The sequence below is a fragment of the Eptatretus burgeri genome, chromosome 17 (genome assembly GCF_056783735.1).
Source record: "Eptatretus burgeri isolate ZD-2024b chromosome 17, Ebu_testis_v1, whole genome shotgun sequence".
Lineage (NCBI taxonomy): Eukaryota > Metazoa > Chordata > Myxini > Myxiniformes > Myxinidae > Eptatretus > Eptatretus burgeri.
This window is the reverse complement of record NC_140977.1, coordinates 2,225,639-2,245,638: the sequence shown is the minus strand read 5'-3', so window position 1 is coordinate 2,245,638 and position 20,000 is coordinate 2,225,639. Positions and strand designations below refer to the sequence as shown.

Here is a 20,000-nt window from a genome sequence, read left to right as displayed (position 1 = left end):
AGGTTTTTCCATCATGTTAAACAAAGGATATTTGGCTGATTGTTTGATCAGGTCTTGTGAGAATGTGTTTAGGACTCCATCGTCACCTTTTATTTAAGTTTGGTTGGTTTTCATGAGAACAAGTTCTGGCTGCATCACATTTGATATAATAATTATAATAATAATAATGAATTAATTATTTTAATGAGGTAAATGATTTAATTAATATTATTGATGGAATTATATAATAGAGGTATTGAGAGAGAAAATGAAAGAAATAAATATTGTTAATTAAATACATAATAAATAAATACATAATAAAAATGAATATAAACCAATGTCACCCTGTGTCTTGCCAAAAGGTGACCATGTGTGACTTCTTTAAGGTCACACTGAGGTGAACAGAGCTGCTATCCACGAGGAGCGACTCCTTGAGGAATATCTGCCGATGAGAGATTCCGATGAGAATTGTTCTACAGAATAACCATGAAAAATATGCGTTTGCCTCATAACGTCACCAAATGACGTCATAATGTCTCAAGCTTGACATATCTAGAAATCACTCATCGAGGTGTTCAATTTGAGGTACTACACGATATGGTTCCTAAAACTTGAAAATTTGACCTTGGGGTCAAATATGTTTGACCTTTGGCGCTAACCATGAAGGTCAAGGCCAATCACCACCAAAAATTAATCAGCTGAGCTCCAGACCATGAACTATATTCCCATGAAGTTTGAAGACGATCCGATCAAAATTACTCAAAAAATAAGGGTTTCGTCGACTCCCCTGATTTGTGACAAAGTGACCTTGACCTTTGACCTTGACCTTCAAAATTTTGTGCACTGAAAGGGACCTCTATAGGCCTCTGATATGCGAAGTTACAAAAATTTCCGATGATAACTGTACTCTGCAGAATTTTTTATACGTCATTACAGACAAACAAACAAAAAAAAAAACAAACAAAAAAAACATACAAGCTGACTTACATATCTTGCAAAAACTTCGTTTTGGAAAGATAATAATTTGTTGGTGGTTGCTCGGATACGCAGTGCAGCATGTTAAAATCGGTTATTAATGAGAGTTTTGTGTCTCTGGTTAGTCGGAGGTGCGGTGTAATGGACATGTCTTCAAGATAAAGTGTATCGCTTTTATATATTGTCATATACACTACTGGTCTAAAGTTTTAGAACACCCCCATTTTTCCACTTTTACTGAAATTTAAGCAGTTTAATGTTTCAATGTAATCTGAAATTAAAGCACAGAACAAATAAACAATTGCAGATAAAAAAGAAATAATGGAATCGTTTTGTTGAACAAAATTTAATCTAAATTTTTGGCTCATCAAAGTAGCCACCTTTTGCAGATATAACAGCCGAACATACTCGTGACATTCTTTCTACAATGGAAATCAAATATTGTTCGTTAAGTTCTTCCCAACACTGTTGCAGAAGTTCCCACAAATGTTGCACTTTTAGGTTGCTTTGCTTTCACCCTTCTGTCCAGTTCATCCCAAACCAGCTCGATTGGGGTTTAAGTCTGGAGGCTGTGCTGGCCATTCCATGTTTTGAAGCCTACTGTCTTGTTCTTTTCTTCGAAGGTAGTTCTGACATAGCCTGGAGGTATGTTTTGGGTCGTTATCTTGCTGTAGGATGAACCCCTGACCAACTAGGCACAGACCAGAGGGTATTGCATGGCGCTGCAAAATGCTGTGGTAGCCCTTTTTTGTTCAGGGTGCCAGTCACTCTGTGCAAGTCGCCGACTCTCGATCCAGCAAAAGAGCCCCAGATCATCATGCTTCCTCCTCCATATTTGACAGTTGGTGTCACACACTGAGGAACGATCCTTTCGCCTATACAACAGTGTACAAAAACCCTGCGTGATGAACCGAAGACTTCAAATTTTGATTCATCGGTCTATAAGGCCTTCCAGTTTTCAGTAGTCCACTGGTGGTGCTTCATGGCCCAGGCAAGCCTCTTTTTCTTATTTTTCCATCTTAGCAATGGCTTTCTTACTGCCACTCGACCTGTGAAACCTGTAGCTCGAAGTCTTCTCTTCACAGTTGAAACTGAGACTTCCTTACTTCAACCAGTGTTAAGCTGTGCTTGAAGCTGCTGTCTTGTGAGCCACCTATCACGCAAGCTGTTGACTCTCAGAAACTTGTCTTCTGATTGTGTTGTGGCTTTGGGTCTGCCAGACCTCTTCCTGTCAGTTTCCTCCAGTTTCCAAGTGCCTTTTGATGGTGTAGGAAACTGTACTCACTGACACCTTGGTATCATTTGAATTTATCTAAAGGAAAAACCTACACTTTGAAGGGTTATCATGGTCTGTCTGTCTTCCTTTGTTAATTGTCTTTTTCTCGCCATTATGATGGCAATATACTACTTCCTGCAGTACAATATTGTCCAAATAATGCTTCAGAGGGTGTAGCAACACAGTCTGTTCCAACACTGCTTTTATACAGACAGAGGGTTTGTAACTAATCAACAAAAGTTGGGACACCTGTAGGAATTGTTTGCATCAATTTTCAAGGCTTAATTTACTTCCATTGCTGCAGAACAGCTGCAGTTGCTAACCCATTACTTGTTCCCTGAAAAGGGCCTTTTTTACCAACTCTGAAATTTCCATCATTTTTCAGTTTTTGGCAACCTAAACTTTTTTTTAACCTCTGGCAGTTTACCGCTTAGCTTTGTACCATTTGAGGTTATTCACTGGACTTGAACTGCTTAAATTTCAGCAAAAACTGGAAAAATGGGGGTGTTCTAAAACTTTAGACCATTGTGTAAAGTGATGTATGATTAAAGTTATTCATATGTAGTAATCGATCCCAGCATTGTGTGTGTGTGTGTGTGTGTGTGTGTGTGTGTGTGTGTGTGTGTGTGTGTGTGTGTGTGTGTGTGTGTGTGTGTGTGTGTGTGTGTGTGTGTGTGTGTGTGTGTGTGTGTGTGAGACCGTGACCGCTGTTTCTCGACAACCACTGGTCCGAGCTAATTGAAACTTGCCAGGTATATTGCTGGGGAACTGAATATGTGCCTTGTCAAGGTTTGATATTAATCGGACAAGTGTTTCCCAAGTTATGGCCATTTATTTACCAACCAATGACATGACACGTTGCTGCGTAGGCCGGTGCAAGGCCGGCCGACGATGATGTCACGGGCCATGCCGGTTACATGGCAGCGAATGTCATGGCAAGCAAAGACAGGGAGGTAAACTTGATTTTAATTTGGAGTTTAATTAACTCTGTGTGTGGAAGTGTGGTCGTCGCGAGAACGTGAGAGCGAAGGAACGGCCTGTGCGATTGTTGGGTGTGCGCTGCCGCTTGCCACGTAGCCACAGGGCGAATCCCCCTTACCTGTGGCTAATATTTTAAACCACCCATTAGCCACTGCGGCTAATCCATGTTTTAGTGATTTTTTTTTTTTTTTTACCAGTTTTAGACGAATTTTTGGTGATTTTAGCACAGAATTCAACCTTCGTTGAGACGGCCGCCATTTTGTATGTTTTGATTACGGGAATCACACGTGATTTCGTACAAGCTTATATATACTACCTTTAGTAGTTTTAAACTAGTTTCTAGTAAAAAAATCGACCGAAATTACGCATGATTCCCATGATTGTCGTCTCAAATTTTTATTTTTATTTTTTTGAAAAAAGAATTTTTTTTTTCCAGAATGATTCGGCGCTACTCGGCGCTACTTGCTTCATTGGGTCAGTGGTTTCCAGGTGAGTTTTGACACAATCAGTCGTAGTACCTGTAGTAGGACGAGTTTGTTTGGATGAGAGAGTTTGATGGGTGTCTTTGGTTGGTTGGATGAGTGAAGTTGATGGGTGAGATTGGTTGGATGAGTGAGTTTGATGAGTGACTTTGGTTGGTTGGATGAGTGAAGTTGATGTGTGAGATTGTTTGTATGAGTGAATTTGATGTGTGAGATTGGTTGGATGAGTGAAGTTGTTGGGTGAGATTGGTTGGATGAGTGAGTTTGACTGGCACGAGGTTGGTCCAATCCTGGTCCACAACCACCCCCATCCCCCACTACCACCTACTGGAGGCACAACGACCATACCACACACACACACACACACACACACACACACACACACACACACACACACACACACACACACACACACACACACACACACACACACTCACCACCTCCCTGATGGTCGTTCATGCAACCAATCTCACGTCAAACTCACTCATCCAACCAATCTGAACAATCCAACTCACTCATCCAACCAATCTGAACAATCCAACTCACTCATCCAACCAACCTCACCCATCAAACTCACACATCCGCCTTAAAAGTAACTTATTTCACATTGCTAAAAAAAACTTTTGAATAAAATATATGGCTATTTCCTTTCTCCTGTGGCTAATCATTCTAAACCTGGATTAGCCACAGTGGCTAATTCCTTTTGAAAGCCAGAGCACACCCAGGGTTGTCATTTCAGGTTCGCGGTTTGAAAGTTTTTTTTTTTTTGCACGTACGGCCATGTACGTACGGGCACGTGAGAGCGAAGAAACGGCCTGTGTGGTTGTTTCTGGCACGCGGTTTGAAAGTTTTTTTTTCTTGTTGTTTGAACGTACGGGCACGCACGTACGGGCATGCACTAGTACTTTAAATAAAAGGAGTAATTAAATAAGTTTAAATAAGGATATTGTGTTGCTGTGTTGACTGTGTGGACACAACTTTGAGGTTGTGGGTTCATTGATAACTGATGAATCTACTGATGTGGACCTGTGACCAGGGTTGTGGATCTGCTGTTTGGAGAAGTTAGTTATAACTTCAAATAAAATAACTTTTGAAGTGTGTGTGAGTGTGTGTGTGTGTGTGTGTGTGTGTGTGTGTGTGTGTGTGTGTGTGTGTGTGTGTGTGTGTGTGTGTGTGTGAGTGTGTGTGTGTGTGTGAGAGATGTCATGTTGGGCTTCCTTCTTGGGACTACAGTGTAGTAATTGGTTTTTATTTTTATTACAGTATCGTATTTTACCACCCTCTACCTTCCAGTCCCCTCCGGTTCGCCATGAACCGAGATCTCTCCGGTGAAGATCACAGAGCGAACCCCCCGGGATCCACGATCAGTTCCCATGACGGAAACTCGCTCGTTCCTGGAGGTTCTCTCGCAGACCGCGGGTCCAGGGTCGGTCCACCCGAGGATGAGGAGTCGGGACCCGGTACGTGCCGTTCTCTCCGCACCGTCACGTTCTGGTGGTTCCTGAAAGTTTAGTTTTAATGGATTGTTTTTGTTTCAGGTGTTATTGTGAAGGTGAAGGTGAAGTCCGAGTTTGTCGATGATTCGTTCCCTCAACATGAAGGTTTGAACTACAAACAGATTCTACTTACAAGATACAAACAAAGATGTCTCATTGTAATGGGGATTGTTTTCTCGAGACATTCTCTTGGCTTTTTCTTATTCCTCCTCATCCCACCTGATTCCAAGTAACAGCCATGCCGCTTATCCAGTGTCCTTTGTGGGTTAGAGTAGGAATTTGTAAAAAAAATTTCAGGGTGCCGGCGATAGCTCGCCAACTCTTCACAAAATACACTCGGGGATCTTTAATGTCCACTCGGTTCCATCGGTGTCGCTTTTTTTCTCTCCCTCTTTCCCTCTCTCTCACCCTCTCTCCCACCCTCTTCTTCCTCTCCCCCTCTCTGATATTAATATATCGGTGGGCTCATACCTGTATAAACCACTATATCGGTATGTTTTTTAAATCTATATTAAAAAAAAAAATTTTTCACAGGTTCCAAAAATATCCAATGGTCCATTACGTATTCATATATGACATACACATCATTGACATGTGGTAATTTTTCAAAGTTTTCTCACATGGGGCTCCCCCCCCCCCCCAATGATGAGAATGGATGTTTTACTTCTAACTTCAACTGGTATTAAAAATGATTTTGTTTTAATTGTATCGGTAATCGACACAGGTTGGAATGACTACCGCAGATCGCTGTATCGGTCATCAACACAGGCTTTCTAATGCACACCCAATTCATATATAAAACTAGAAGGGCACTCGGTAGAGCGTACACCTCTGCCACGTTATGCCTGATCCACGAGAACATATCGGGCCCAATACATGTTTGAAATATCATGTTATCTATCGCTTTGAGCCCTATCTCTCAATGGTGAAGAATCACTTTATAGATTCAATAATTCTCGGATCCAGATCCGGATTCGGATCTTCAGCAAAATCGAATCGATTCGTCCTTTGCACACACCCAACATATTCACCGAGTTTCGTCCGAATCCGTCCACAACCTTTTGAGATATCGTGCTATATATCGTTTTTGGCCCGATCTCTCAACGGTGAAGAATCACTTTTAAAATACTAGTTGTTTGATCCGGATCGGGATCTTCACCAAAATATAATCAATTCGTCCTTGTCATACAACTTAACGTGTCCACCAAGTTTCATCCGAATCCGTCGACAAGTTCTTTTTTTTTTGGATAGGTGGACAGGTTGGGTGTGTGACAAGGACGAATTGATTTGATTTTGGTGAAGATCCGAAACTGGATCCGGATCCGAGAATTATTTAATTTTTAAAGTGATTCTTCACCATTGAGAGATAGGGCCAAAAACTACATATATCATGATATTTCAAACATGTATTGGGCCCGATATGTTCTCGTGAATGAGGCATTACGTGGCGGAGGTGTGTGTTCTACCGAGTGCCCTTCTAGTTAAAAAAAAAAAATTGGTGTAACGGTATATTCAGAATTCCAATACCGATACATCGATATATCGTCAGACCCTAACGTCCACCAACTAAAGCTGGCAGACGTGATGCCAAGTTTTAATGTCCATCTGAGGAATGGCATACACCTTGATGACTCCCCCTGCCTGCGAGACACCAAGGTGACAATTTGTAGGTGGGCCGAGATTCAAACCAGGCTATACGGTGTAGAGGAGAATGTGCGTACCTCTCGGCCATTCTGCCAGCCCTTGAATGCGGGGGTGCAGATGTTTTAATTTTAAAATTTGTAATAAAAAAGATTAGTCTCGTCATGCCCTCTAATAAGGTTGTGATGAATATCCCATCAACACTCTCCCCATCCTCACTCCCTGAGTGTACAGCAAGGCCGGTATCTACACACCACCTAATTAGATTTTTTTTCCATTACCAAGAACGTTTTTTTTGTTTTTCTTTAAATTAATTTTATTTTTACCAATCACACATGGATTGGTATTCCTGAGCCTGGTGTGGCTTTGTGGTTAAGGTGGTGGCTTGGGATCCTTGGGGTCCTGAGTTTGAGCCCCGCTGGCCACTGAGTTAGCATCAGGGGGGTTGACTCAGCCTGTCATCCTTCTGAAGGTCGGCGAAATGAGCACCAGTGTACTGGTAGTTATCCCTGCAGGGTCGAAGGCGACTGAAGGGTTGGTGTTAGGAAGGGCATCCGGTCGAAAAACATTGTCACAAGAAAGGGTACCATGATTGGAGCCCACAAAAAGCTGACCCCTGCTCAGGGATAAAGGCTTCAAAATGGTGTGATGATGACACAAGGATTGGTATTCCTGTCAGTGAAGCAACAGGTCTTACATTCTAGTGTTAATGAGTTTTGCTTAAATGGATTGTTTTTGTTTCAGGTTTTATTGTGAAGGTGAAGGTGAAGTCCGAGTTTGTCGATGATTCGTTCCCTCAACATGAAGGTTTGAACCACAAACATATTCTACTCACAAGATACAAACAAAGATGTCTTAATGAGATTGTTTTCTCGAGACATTCCCTTGGTTTTCTCTCAGGAGTGTGTGCAGACTCGAACACCCAGTTCGTTTATAAACCAAATTAATTATTCACATTGAAACATCACAATATTCACAGAGATGTTCGGGGTAAACGTGCACAGAGCGAGGGTTGTGAGGGAATCGCTCGGTTACCAACAAGTAATCCCGATAATGGAGATCATGGTCACACACCCTGGGACGATCGTTTGTTTGCACACAATGGGACGATCGTTTGTTTGCACACAATGGGACGATCGTTTGTTTACACACAATGGGACGATCGTTTGTTTACACACAATGGGACGATCTTTTGTTTACACACAATGGGACGATCGTTTGTTTACACACAATGGGACGATCGTTTGTTTACACACAATGGGACGATCGTTTGTTTACACACAATGGGACGATCGTTTGTTTACACACAATGGGACGATCGTTTGTTTTTCCAGATTTTGATCAGAGCCTGAAGGTGGATGCTGAAATTGTGGATTGTCCCATCAATGGTAAGTGTCTGTCTGCGTGTGTGTGTGTGTGTGTGTGTGTGTGTGTGTGTATGTGTGTGTGTGTGTGTGTGTGTGTGTGTGTGTGTGTGTGTGTGTGTGTGTGCGTGTGCGCGTCATTGGTTGTTATCTCCATAATTGCGGGTTTGAGGAGATGGAACGAAGCCCTCCCAGGACTCAAAGTATCTACGCCCGCTTCAGTAAGGGGTCACAGTTCATGGACCGAGCTGTTCAACTTTGGACTCTGTTTCGGATCGTCACCGAACCCCAGACTGTCTCCACTTGTGGTTCGTTTGTGGTAATATTCCTGGGGATGGTTTTCAAAATCTCAGTGGGGATCTTCTTTATTATTCCTGTTGCTCCAATTATCCCTGGTGGTGCAATTTCAACACTGTTCAGCCTCCAAGATCTCTCAATCTCATTTTTGAGGCCCTGCAATTTGATCATTTTCCTTATTTCTGTATTATTTAAGCCAAAATCACTGGGTACTGACATCTCAATCAGCAACGCTGTCTTTTCCTTTTTGTTCCTGAGTACGACGTCCGGTCACAAGGCTTTGTTTTCAATGTTCACGCTCCATTGGATCACCAGGTCGTATGTGACCTTCAATGTTTTCAGTGATTGCTTTTGGTTCATTTTCCCACAAATTTTCTTGAAAGTGTTCACATCAGCTTTGTTCTGAATATGATGATGTGATGAAAACATTCCGGTAATGGAGTTGGTGTGATCCTTGATCATGAAAGAAGAAGAACATCATCCTTCCTGTTTAGAGAGGAAAGGAAGGACTGTTCTTTTGCACCACAGAGTACTTTTTTGAGCTCTTGTTTTAGATTAGTTAATTGATTCTTTCACTCTCCCACATTGAACTCGTGTCACATTGTTTTCAGGTGAAGGTCATCCAGTGAAGGCAGAAAATTTCCAAAGTGACCTTCTTCAGATTTCCCAGGATGCATTGTGCAATGAGGGTGTAAAACAGGAACCACGTGATTCCTCTCCCAGAGAGCCGAGGAATGCTACTCAGCTGCTCGAAGGTAATCGGAGCCGTGCACACAACACACACCACTGCTCTACTTGTTCTCTTTACGATGAAATGTTTCAATTTCAGATTGTACATATCAACAGATCATACATTTCTATAATATGTGCTCACTCAGGTTTGTTTCTTTAACTAGGATATTTGATGTATTTAAGTACCAAACATGATTTTTTGTTCGGTTTTAATGGTTCCTCACTGAGGATTGACTAGACTCACGAAGCTAACATTTGTTCCTGCCTGGACTGAAAGTGAAAAGCAGGATTAAGCAATTGGTTCATCACTTCTGTCTGTGTGTCCACAAACATTCGTTTATGATCAAGGAAGATCTTCATTTCAATTGAATGTTATATTTTGAACACAAATCAGGACATGAATTGAACACCATACTTTGGCTCTGAATTTGTCCCGATTGCACTTGCGCAGAGAGGAGTGATAATACTTTTCTCTGTCTCCCTACCTAGCAGTCAAACAAAATTGAAAATCATTCCAAACTGGAAACTTACATGGGGAATGTGATATTGTTGTGGGCCGGGTATCGGTGGCGAGCACGACCGCAAGGTGGAGGAGTAGAGTTGGCTCCACCGAACACCCGGAATTCAGATCGTTACCCTCGGATAACTCCGAAGGTACGGGTCCCTTACAGGACCGTGAATCGTCAATAAATCAACCGCGTGGGTACAGGGTTATTTGCCAAACTTCAAAATACCTAGAGACCCACGTGGCGAGCTCCCGAGGGATTCACACCCTCGACGGGGCTCGAACGGGACGAATCGTTAGCGTGCTCGACCCGTGCGTAACCCGAGCGGCTGGTTACCGAGGTCCCGTCGGTCCAAATGTACATCTGCAACGGCCTTTTTAATCACCCAACACACACCGTGCTAAACCAATGAAGGAAAGAACAAAGATGAGCTGAAAAATTTAACAATAGGTATATTTATTTACAATAATCGGGGAAGGAACACATAAAGGGCAGAGTTAAACCGACTATAAAGAATGCAAATCAATGTACAAGCAAAAGCACTTAACAGTTCCTACTTAACGACGGGCCCACAGACAGACGCACACCCAAAAGAAATGAAATGGACCTTCCCGCCTCGTGCGGTTTGGCCGAGACGAGCGAACCAGGATGAGACCAGCCGTGTCGAGATGAGACAAGACCAGCGTCGAGATGCGACCAGACCAGCCTCGAGATGCGATGAGGTCAGCGCCAGCAATGAAACGAGATCAGCGCCAGCGAGCTGAGACGAGATCAGCGCCAGCGAGCTGAGACGAGATCAGCGCCAGTGGGATGAGAGCAGACGGGGCGCAATCCTTCTCCTCGCGCTCGTCCCACCAACCACCACACTTCTTTTTCAGGATGGAGGGGCTTCTTCTCCCGACCACTCGCCTCCCGATTGGTCGGACCCATCGTGCGTTTCCCTGGGTGTGCCCACCTCCTCACCTCTGGCCATGTGCCTAATGGTGATGGTGCTGAGTCAGAAACGGGGCAGGTGAGATGCCCGCTCCTTGCCGATTGGCTGAGAGGGACGCCATGCCTATGTTAGGCTCCACCCACGAGCGCGCTTGCTGGCGAGTGCGCGAAGAATGCCACGAGCGTTATGGCGTCAGGATGGAGCAAAGGTGTTGTTGTGATACGGGGTGTAAAAATGTAAAAGAAAACTATCAAAATAACTTTGCAGCGCATGTATGTAATTCCCATTAGACACAGGTAGGGGGCCCTAACTATAAACACACCCTTATCGAAATAACTAAGCTACGGAGACGGCTGTCTGTCTGTGTGCACAAAGCTTCCAAATTCGTAACAATATATATATATATATATATATATATATATATATATATATATATATATATATATATATATATATATATATATATATATATATATATATATATATATATATATATATATATATATGGTCTGGCACTCTTCCCTGCTCATCAAATTCTCTTCCTATGGTGTCCAAGGCAATCTCCAATCATTGCTCGCAGACTTCCTCTCCTGTCGCAACCAACGTGTCACCCTAAATGACGTTCTTTGATCCCCTCTTCCTGTCCAGGCTGGAGTTCCTCAAGGCAGTGTTCTGGGCCCTGTTCCTTTTCTGGTTTTCATCAATGATCTCTCAGACTCTCTGGAAAATCCTCTGTATCTCTCTGCTGATGACTCCACCCTCTGCCGTACCATCTGTCATCCCTCAGATTGGCAAGCATCATGAAGATTGGCATCTTCACTCTCTGCAGATCTGGGTAAAATCACAAACTGGTCCAACATGTGGAACATGTCTTTCAATCCTGACAAATCTCACACTCTCACTATGTCTCTCCGAAAGGACCGTCTGGAACCCCCCCCCCCCACGATCTCAACAATCCTCTTAAAGAAATGCTTTCATTCAAGCTTTTGGGTCTCACTATCTGCCATGATCTTTCCTGGGAAAGCCACATCTCCAAGCTGGCCCCCAAAGCCAGTCGCCGAATGCGCATCCATCGTGCAAGGTCCTTCCTCGGCCCACCTGAGCTCCTGACCACATACAAAGCTTTTGTCCGCAGCCTGATGGAGTACTGCTCTCCCATCTAGGCTGGTACTCCGGCCTCTCACCTTTCTCGGTTTCATGCTGTGGAAACGAAGGCATTTAGGATCATTGGTATCTTCTGTGATGAAGCTGAGTCTTTGGGTCTCTCACTCCCTCACCACAGGCAGGTCAGTGGTCTTTCTGTCTTCTATTGTCTACTCTCTGGCCTTGCCCCCCCTGCTTCATCTGTGATCAGCCCCCCCCCACCCCCCATATTTCCTCAGTGTGTTCAGTCTGCCAGCAACCCCCATCTGGTAAAACTACCAAAATCTAGAATCACTGCTCACTTTTACTCTTTCATTCCTCTTTTTTCCTGCCTTTGGAACAAACTCCAACACTCTCTTCAATCCCACTCTTCCCTCCAGGTCTTCAAAACAGCTGTTCACCACCATCTCTTATCTTTCCCCATCCAAAACCATGATCTTTTTTACCCCTACTAATCCACCCCAAACCCACCTCCTTCAAATTCCCTGCTTTTCTTCCTGAAAGTCCCCGTAGCGTCCATCTTGTATACCCCGTGTTTCCCACCCCATCCATCTCCCTTCCACATATCTCCTTATTTCTCTGTTCCCCACTGTTTTGTGCTTCCCTCTCCTGCCCGTGTCCTGCTCCCTTTACTATACATTCTATCTTGGCTCTTATACAAGCTTCGACATTGTATGGGTTCCTTCTGATGACTCCAATGCAATACTGTATCTACTTGGTCTTTCCTTTGATTTGAATGAGATTTCTTTTAATCCTATTGTGAATTTGATTCAATAATAATAAACGTCATGTGCCAGGGTCAAGAGTCAGATCAAAGCAGGGTTGCATTCTATTAATGCAGAATTTTCTGCATTAATGTCCGTGCTCCGTCGGCCCGAGCCAGTGGTCCGTGCTCCGTCGGCCCAAGCCGGTGGTCCGTGCTCCGTCGGCCCAAGCCAGTGGTCCGTGCTCCGTCGGCCCGAGCCAGTGGTCCGTGCTCCGTCGGCCCGAGCCAGTGGTCCGTGCTCCGTCAGCCCGAGCCAGTGGTCCGTGCTCCGTCGGCCCAAGCCAGTGGTCCGTGCTCCGTCGGCCCGAGCGAGTGGTCCGTTCTCCGTCGTCCCGAGCAAGTGGTTGTGAAATACCACCCGATTTCTGAGCCGTTAGACATATTTGTGTGTTTTCTAAATTACCGAGCCAATTTTTTTTCCACCCGTCACACAAAGTTTGTGACATATTCCTGTAACATCTATATTGGATGGAGGTGCTGCGTAATGGACATGTCTACAAGGTTAACTGTTTATCGCTTAATATATTATCATATGAAGTGGTGTTTAATTGAAGTTATTCAAATGTAGTAATACTTTAAATAAAAGTAATGATTAAATAAGTTTGAATTAGGCGATTGCATTCCTGTGTTGACTGTCTGGACACAACTTTGGGTTGTAGGTCCATTGATGTTGAGTAATCTACTGATGTGGACCTGCGACTGGGGTTGTGGATCCGCCGTTTGGAAAGGTTCTTGGCTGAAAGGATCGAAACCTCGATGATAAACGGTGCCCAGCTGATGATCCAAGCAGTTGGGAAATCAGTCACTTGCTTATAAGTTAAGGTTACAACTTCAAATAAAATAACTTTTGTAAGGTGTGTGTGTGTGTGTGTGTGTGTTTTGTTCATGAAGCATAACATATTCCCTCTGCTAATTCCGCTACCCCCATATATCTCTCTGTCTCTGTCTCTGTCTCCCTCTCTCTCTCTTTGTCCCATCCTTGCGCTACCCCCTTCCAATACAGTGCAGCACCCTCCTCCCACTCCGACCTCTTCCACTCTCTTCTCTCTCTCTCCCTCTCTTTGTTGGGGGGAATGGTCCCCTTATGTTGGTATTAGTATAGGATTGAACAAAATTAGGTATGTTAAAAGATCACTATTTTACCTTTGATATGAAGTCTAAACAACACTAATTCAGCTGAGAAGCATTTGGAAATACAAAACAAAAAAACAAAAAAAATCACCTTGGTCTCCTTAACACTTCTCAACTGACAAGAACAATTCCACTTATTCTGATCAAAACAAAGCATCTACAATCACATTGTCTTTGCCTTTGATGTGTTTAACTTCCAAGTTGAATTATTGTAAAGACAAGCTCCATCTCATGAATCTTTTATTTTTATTCCTTATTTTGTGAATAACAGTTAACGGATTATCTGTGAAAACAATTACTGGAAAAGTAGTTACACCCACCTAGCTATTCCTCAAATGCTGTCGCGTCAATGTCGCACTCGTCATGGTGGGAGGTTAAAATCATGTGATGGACCAAGCGGTATAAACTCCTGCGGAGACATTCCAAATTATGGCGGACTACACGCGTGCGGGTTGTGAGGAGAAACACGAGAACCTTAGCTATTTTAAAACAAACATGTTTATTCTTGAACCAAAAACAAGGGATGAGTGACCGGCGGAGGGATACGATGGCAAATTGGGAGGGAAGGAAAGGAATGCATTTGATAAATAATTAAGCACAATGTGAAGTAAAAACGAATCTAAAGAAACATCACTCCGGACTCAGTCGCTGACGGGCAAAGGGAACAAAACCGGCGGCCTCAGCTGCTGGTAGACGGAAGGGAAACCCTCCCCATCGTGTTCGCCTCGCAGCTCTTTTTCTCTCATGTTACCTAGTCTCCTCAGACCGATCACTCTCTTGCACACCTCACCACCCGATTTAGCTCCTCCCTCTTCTCCGTGTGCAACGCTCCACCCCTGAAAGGCAATCTGAGCTCCGCCCCTTGGAAGGTGTCTAAAGCTCCACCCCTCTCTTGTTCTCTTGCCAAGTCTCCCAGTGCCCCCCGGTAGAGGTTTACAGAGGATTTATACACACAATTCCTTGACCATAATCCCAAACTAATTATCATCATGCACCTGTATGGTGCACTTTCAAAAAAATATTTTCCTTAAGCTTACGTGTCCCTACATATTACATCGACATTGGCTAACTACCCTACCCATACACGGAGCATACTACTATACACATTCATATCTGTTCTATGGTAATACCAAACACCTCTCCCACCCCCCACACAAACATAACAATACCTTGTTTGTAATGGTTGACCTACAATTAGCAGCAACACCAAAACCTTATCACCAAGACTAAACTCCCTGTCCTTGGAATGTCGATCATGCATAGCTTTCATTTTGTACTGTTTATTTCAAATTATCTTTGACTATTTCACGTGCCTTTGCCAATCCCTCTCTGAAATCAGACACATAATCCACAAAATTTAACTGTGACTTCTCATTAAGCCACTGTTCTTTTGAAAGCTTCAATGGTCCTCACACATTGTGTCCAAACATCAGTTCAAAAGGTTTGAATACTAACGATTCCGGAATAGACTCTCTGACAGCAAACAGCAATAAGTGTACTTCTTCATCCTAATCCTTGTCACACTCAAAGCAGTATGTCTTAATCATGTTTTTCAAAGCCTGGTGGAACCTTTCCCTTGTGACTCCAGATGGGACGCACTTGACTTTACCTGTTTTACTCCCAACTGGTGTAAAACCTGTTGGAGAAGGTTTGACATTAAATTAGATTCCTGATCAGACTGTATGACCTTAGGTAGGCCCACAAGTGTAAATAACTTAACGAATGCCTTAACAATGTTTGGCACCGCAATTTTTTAAAGAGGTATCGCCTCTGGAAACCTCGCAGAAGCACTCATAATCGTCAACATGTATTGATTACCTGCCTTAATTTTTGGCAAGGAACCAACACAATCAGCGATAACCCAACTGAAGGGTTCATCAAAAGGCAAAATGGGTTTCCGAGGTGCTGAAGGAATCTTTTGATTCAATTTCCTTACCATCTGGCATGGATGACAAGATTTACAAAACTTCGCCACATCACGTCGCAAACCCAGACAAAAGAAAGGCGTCAATTTTGTCACGTGTTTTATTCACCCTTAGGTGACCTGCAAACGGTGTCTCATGCGCTAAGCTCAACATCTAATTCTGTTGCAATTTTTGAACAACAATTTGATTATTAACTTTCCATTCATCATCTGCTGCTACCTTAAGTAGTCTCCACTTTCTCATTGATACCCCATCTTTCTTGAAGTAGCAAAGTGGTACTTTGGTTGCCTCTTTCTCTCTGAGGACTTTATTAGCTCAGCATCCTTCATTTGCTCTTTTATAAATATCTCTCTTGTGAGACAAGTTGGGTCTGATTGGCTACCACATTTGTATTCTTGTCCAATAATTTTCTCTGTTCCCCACTGTTTTGTTCTTCCCACTCCTGCCCCTCTTGTCTCATGCCCCCCTTGCTGTGCGTTGTGTGTTAGCTCTCATACGAGCCTCGACAAGGTATACAAAAAAAAAAGAAAGGAATATGACCATCACTAGCATCACCAACACCAAGATAATTTATGGACCAGGTCAGTAACATCATCACTGCCCTGGTCCACAAAAGTTCCTTCTGAAGTGTACGCGTGTTCCAAGTCCACATCCTCAGACTTTGAACGAGTCACGACACATGATGGAAACAGATTAGGAATCTCCTTCTCGAGCTGCTCCATGTTGCTCTCCGCAATCGGTTCATCTGCAATCTGGATTATTCGAGATTCCACCACCGGCTAAATCATTTCCGATGATTAAAGAAACTCCTAACACTGGGAGAGTAGACTGTAAGCCGACAGTAACAAGTCTGGATACCAACTCTGACCTGGTTAACCACCTGAAGAGGTGCATTAACAAAACCAACAACTCCTTGTAGCAGTACACTAGTAGCGGTTGCCATTTTCTTAGACAGTGGTAAAATGCTCTCTAGCAAGACTGAGCTGCCCCCATGTCTCTCAACAGGGCAGGGATTGCAAGGAGCAAAAATAGATGACACATATATATATATATATATATATATATATATATATATATATATATATATATATATATATATATATATATATATATATATATATATATATATATATATATATATATATATATATATATGAGAGAGACAAAATAACTTCCGTCAACCAGGGCAACCCAAAGTGCGCGGAGGTTGGATGTCCCTGTACAAGGATAGTGAGGAGCACTGAGAGAATTTGAAGACCAGAGAGTGATTTCTGCTCCTAGTGGCCTTTTATCATTTTTGTGTGGGGTGGTGGAGAGAGGGGGGAAGGGAGGGGCAAAGATCCCGAGGTGCGCTTATTTAACACTCTTGGGAAAGGTTGCCCCCACCTTTCCGTGGTCTGTGCTCCAATCAAAAAAATTTTATGTGATATTTTTCATTGTAATTTTGATTTATTGACACTTTTTGTGAATTCATTGTCTTTGCAGAGAAACAAAAGAAAACTTTTTCTTGCACCAACTGTTCCCAATTATTCAACACAGAAGTTTCTTTGAATCACCATGGGAGTTTTTGTCGTGACAATAACGAATGTAGCATGTTAGATGAAAACGTTCAGAAAAATTGTTCAACGACGCTCGATAACATCAACAGAAGTGAGAAACCAAACCAGTCTTCTTTATCCAAGAATGTACTTCCCTCCTTTTCATCTTTAATAAGAGATCAAAATGTATACACACAGGAGGAGCCGTACAAGTGTACTGTGTGCAGCAAGGTATTTGCTTCTTCATCATTTTTATCAAAACATCAAAAGGTCCATGCAGGAGAGAAACCACACAAGTGTTCTGTGTGTCAAAAAGCCTTCAATAGGTTATTGTGTTTTAAAGTTCATCAAAGAACACACACGGGAGAGAAGCGACACAAATGTCCTGTGTGTCAAAAGGGGTTCAATAGGTTATCCCGTTTTAAAGTTCATCAAAAAACACATACAGAGGAGAAGCGACACAAGTGTTTAGTGTGTCAAAAGGGCTTCAGTAGGTTATCGTGTTTTAAAGATCATCAAAGAACACATACAGAAGAAAAGCCCTACAAGTGTTCCGTGTGCCACAAGGGTTTTACTACTTCAACTGATTTATTGCGACATCAACGAGTACACACGGGAGAGAAGCCACACAAGTGTTCCACATGCAGCAAGGCTTTCACATTTTCTTCTGATTTTGTGAGACATCAAAGAATACACACAGGAGAGAGACTGTACAAGTGTTCCCTGTGCAGTAAGGCCTTCACGCGCTCATCTCATTTTAATCGACATCAGAGGATGCACACGGGAGAGAAGCCCTACAAGTGCACTGTGTGCAGCAAGGCCTTCGCATCTTCATCATACTTATCAAAACATAAAAAGTTCCACACAGGAGAGAAGCCCTACAAGTGTTCTGTGTGTCACAAGGACTTCACCACTTCAGCAGATTTATCACGACATCAAAAAAATCACACAGGAGAGAGGCCCTACAAGTGTTCCGTATGCAGTAAGGCATTTCGATTTTCTTCTGATTTGGGCAGACATAAAACAATCCACTCAGAAGACAATCCCTACAAGTGTTCCGTGTGCAGCAAAGGATTCATGCGTTCATCCCATTTTTATCGACATCAACGAATACACACAGGAGAGAGGCCCTTCAAGTGCTCTGTGTGTAGCAAGGCTTTTGCTCAATCGACGCATTTAACTGAACATCAAAAAACACACACGGGAGAGAAACGGTACAAGTGTTCCGTGTGCGGTAAGGCCTTCACGCGTTCATCTCATTTCAGTCGACATCAACGAATACACACAGGAGAGAAGCCGTACAAGTGTTCTTTTTGTCACATGGCTTTCACTAATTCATCGTCATTATCACATCATCACAAAGTCCACACTGGAGAGAAGATAGGAGATAACAACCAACGAGAGAAGCCACACAAGTGTTCTTTGTGTGAAAAGGCCTTCCATAACCTATCACGCTTTAAAGACCATCAAAGAACACACACGGGAGAAAAACCCTACAAGTGCTCTGTGTGTCACAAAGCTTTCACTTGTTCAGCAAATTTATCTCAACATCAAAAAATACACACGGGAGAGAAGCCGCACAAGTGTTCCATTTGCAGTAAGGCCTTCACATATTCTTCTGATTTTGGAAGACATAAAAAAACCCACACAGGAGAGAAACCCTACAAGTGCTCCGTGTGCGACAAAGCGTTCACTCATGCAACACAATTACATCGACATCAAAGAATACACACAGGTGAGACGCCGTACAAGTGTCTCGTGTGCAACAAAGTGTTCATCCATGCAACACAATTACATCGACATAAACGAATACACACAGGTGAGAAGTCCTATACGTGCTCTGTGTGCAGCAAGGCTTTCACCTCTTCGTCAACATTGAAGATACATCAAAGATTGCATACTACAGAACGACCCTACAAGTGTTCCGTGTGCAACAAGGACTTTCCTTGTTCGTCAAATCTATCTCAACATAAAAAATTACATACAGGAGAGAGGTCCTATAAGTGTTCTCTCTGCAACAAGGCATTTATTTATCAATCAAATGTATATCGACATTACAAAATGCATACAAGAGAGAAACCCTACAAGTGTTCTGTGTGCAATGATGTATTTCCTTCTTCCTCCGCACTTTGTCAACATCAAAAAGTCCACACCGTAGAAAAGCCTTACAATTGTTCTATGTGCAGTAAAGCATTTACTTCATTGTCAGCATTGAAAGGACATCAAGTAAGTCACACAAGTTCCCTGACAAGTAGCCTTACCCCCATGACCCCTCCTCGGAAGCTCTATGGTTGGTTATAACCAAAACTGCCCAACGATGACAATAAATCTTTAGAGATAATAAAGGGACACAAACCCCTCCGAAGCTGAGACCAAGGTCTGTGCAGCCACCCTGAGCAGTAGGAATGTATGCCGAAAAGGAGCGAGACTACACCTTCTCTAATGGGGAAGAAGATCTCAACATCACCATGAGAGAGTTAGAGTTCTCCACTGAAGCAAAATGATGAAGGGGTGTGACTCATCCGAAAATAAAAATTAATCTCCGATGAAAAGAGGTTAGTTGGCATGTTGAGGAGAAGCAGACCTTCCTTTCTTGCAAAGTGTATTCTGTGTATGAGGCATGGGGGGGGGGGGGTGAACAAAAAAGGAGTATGTTTTATGGATTGAATTAAAAAGTCGAAAACTTACTCAAAAGCAGACGGTCTCACTTAAAATGATAACCACAGTCACATAGTCCATTCATAAATACTTATACGACAGAATAAAGGAAACAACTGATATCAGACATCAGACAAGAAGGAAATGTCTCAAGAACAAGGAATTGAACAATACAA

The 20,000-nt window shown here is 42.9% G+C and overlaps 1 protein-coding gene across 1 annotated transcript in view; it reads left to right on the top strand.

Moving 5' to 3' along the window:
* The window catches only part of LOC147009084 (uncharacterized), a 288,704-nt gene that overhangs the window by 202,606 nt on the left and 66,098 nt on the right, over window positions 1-20,000 (top strand). The window contains exons 3-6 of the mRNA XM_085862978.1: window positions 5,232-5,294; window positions 8,165-8,218; window positions 9,103-9,246; window positions 17,114-19,462. Coding sequence (XP_085719104.1) covers window positions 5,232-5,294; window positions 8,165-8,218; window positions 9,103-9,246; window positions 17,114-19,462 — 2,610 coding nt within the window. The remainder of the gene's footprint in view (window positions 1-5,231; window positions 5,295-8,164; window positions 8,219-9,102; window positions 9,247-17,113; window positions 19,463-20,000) is intronic.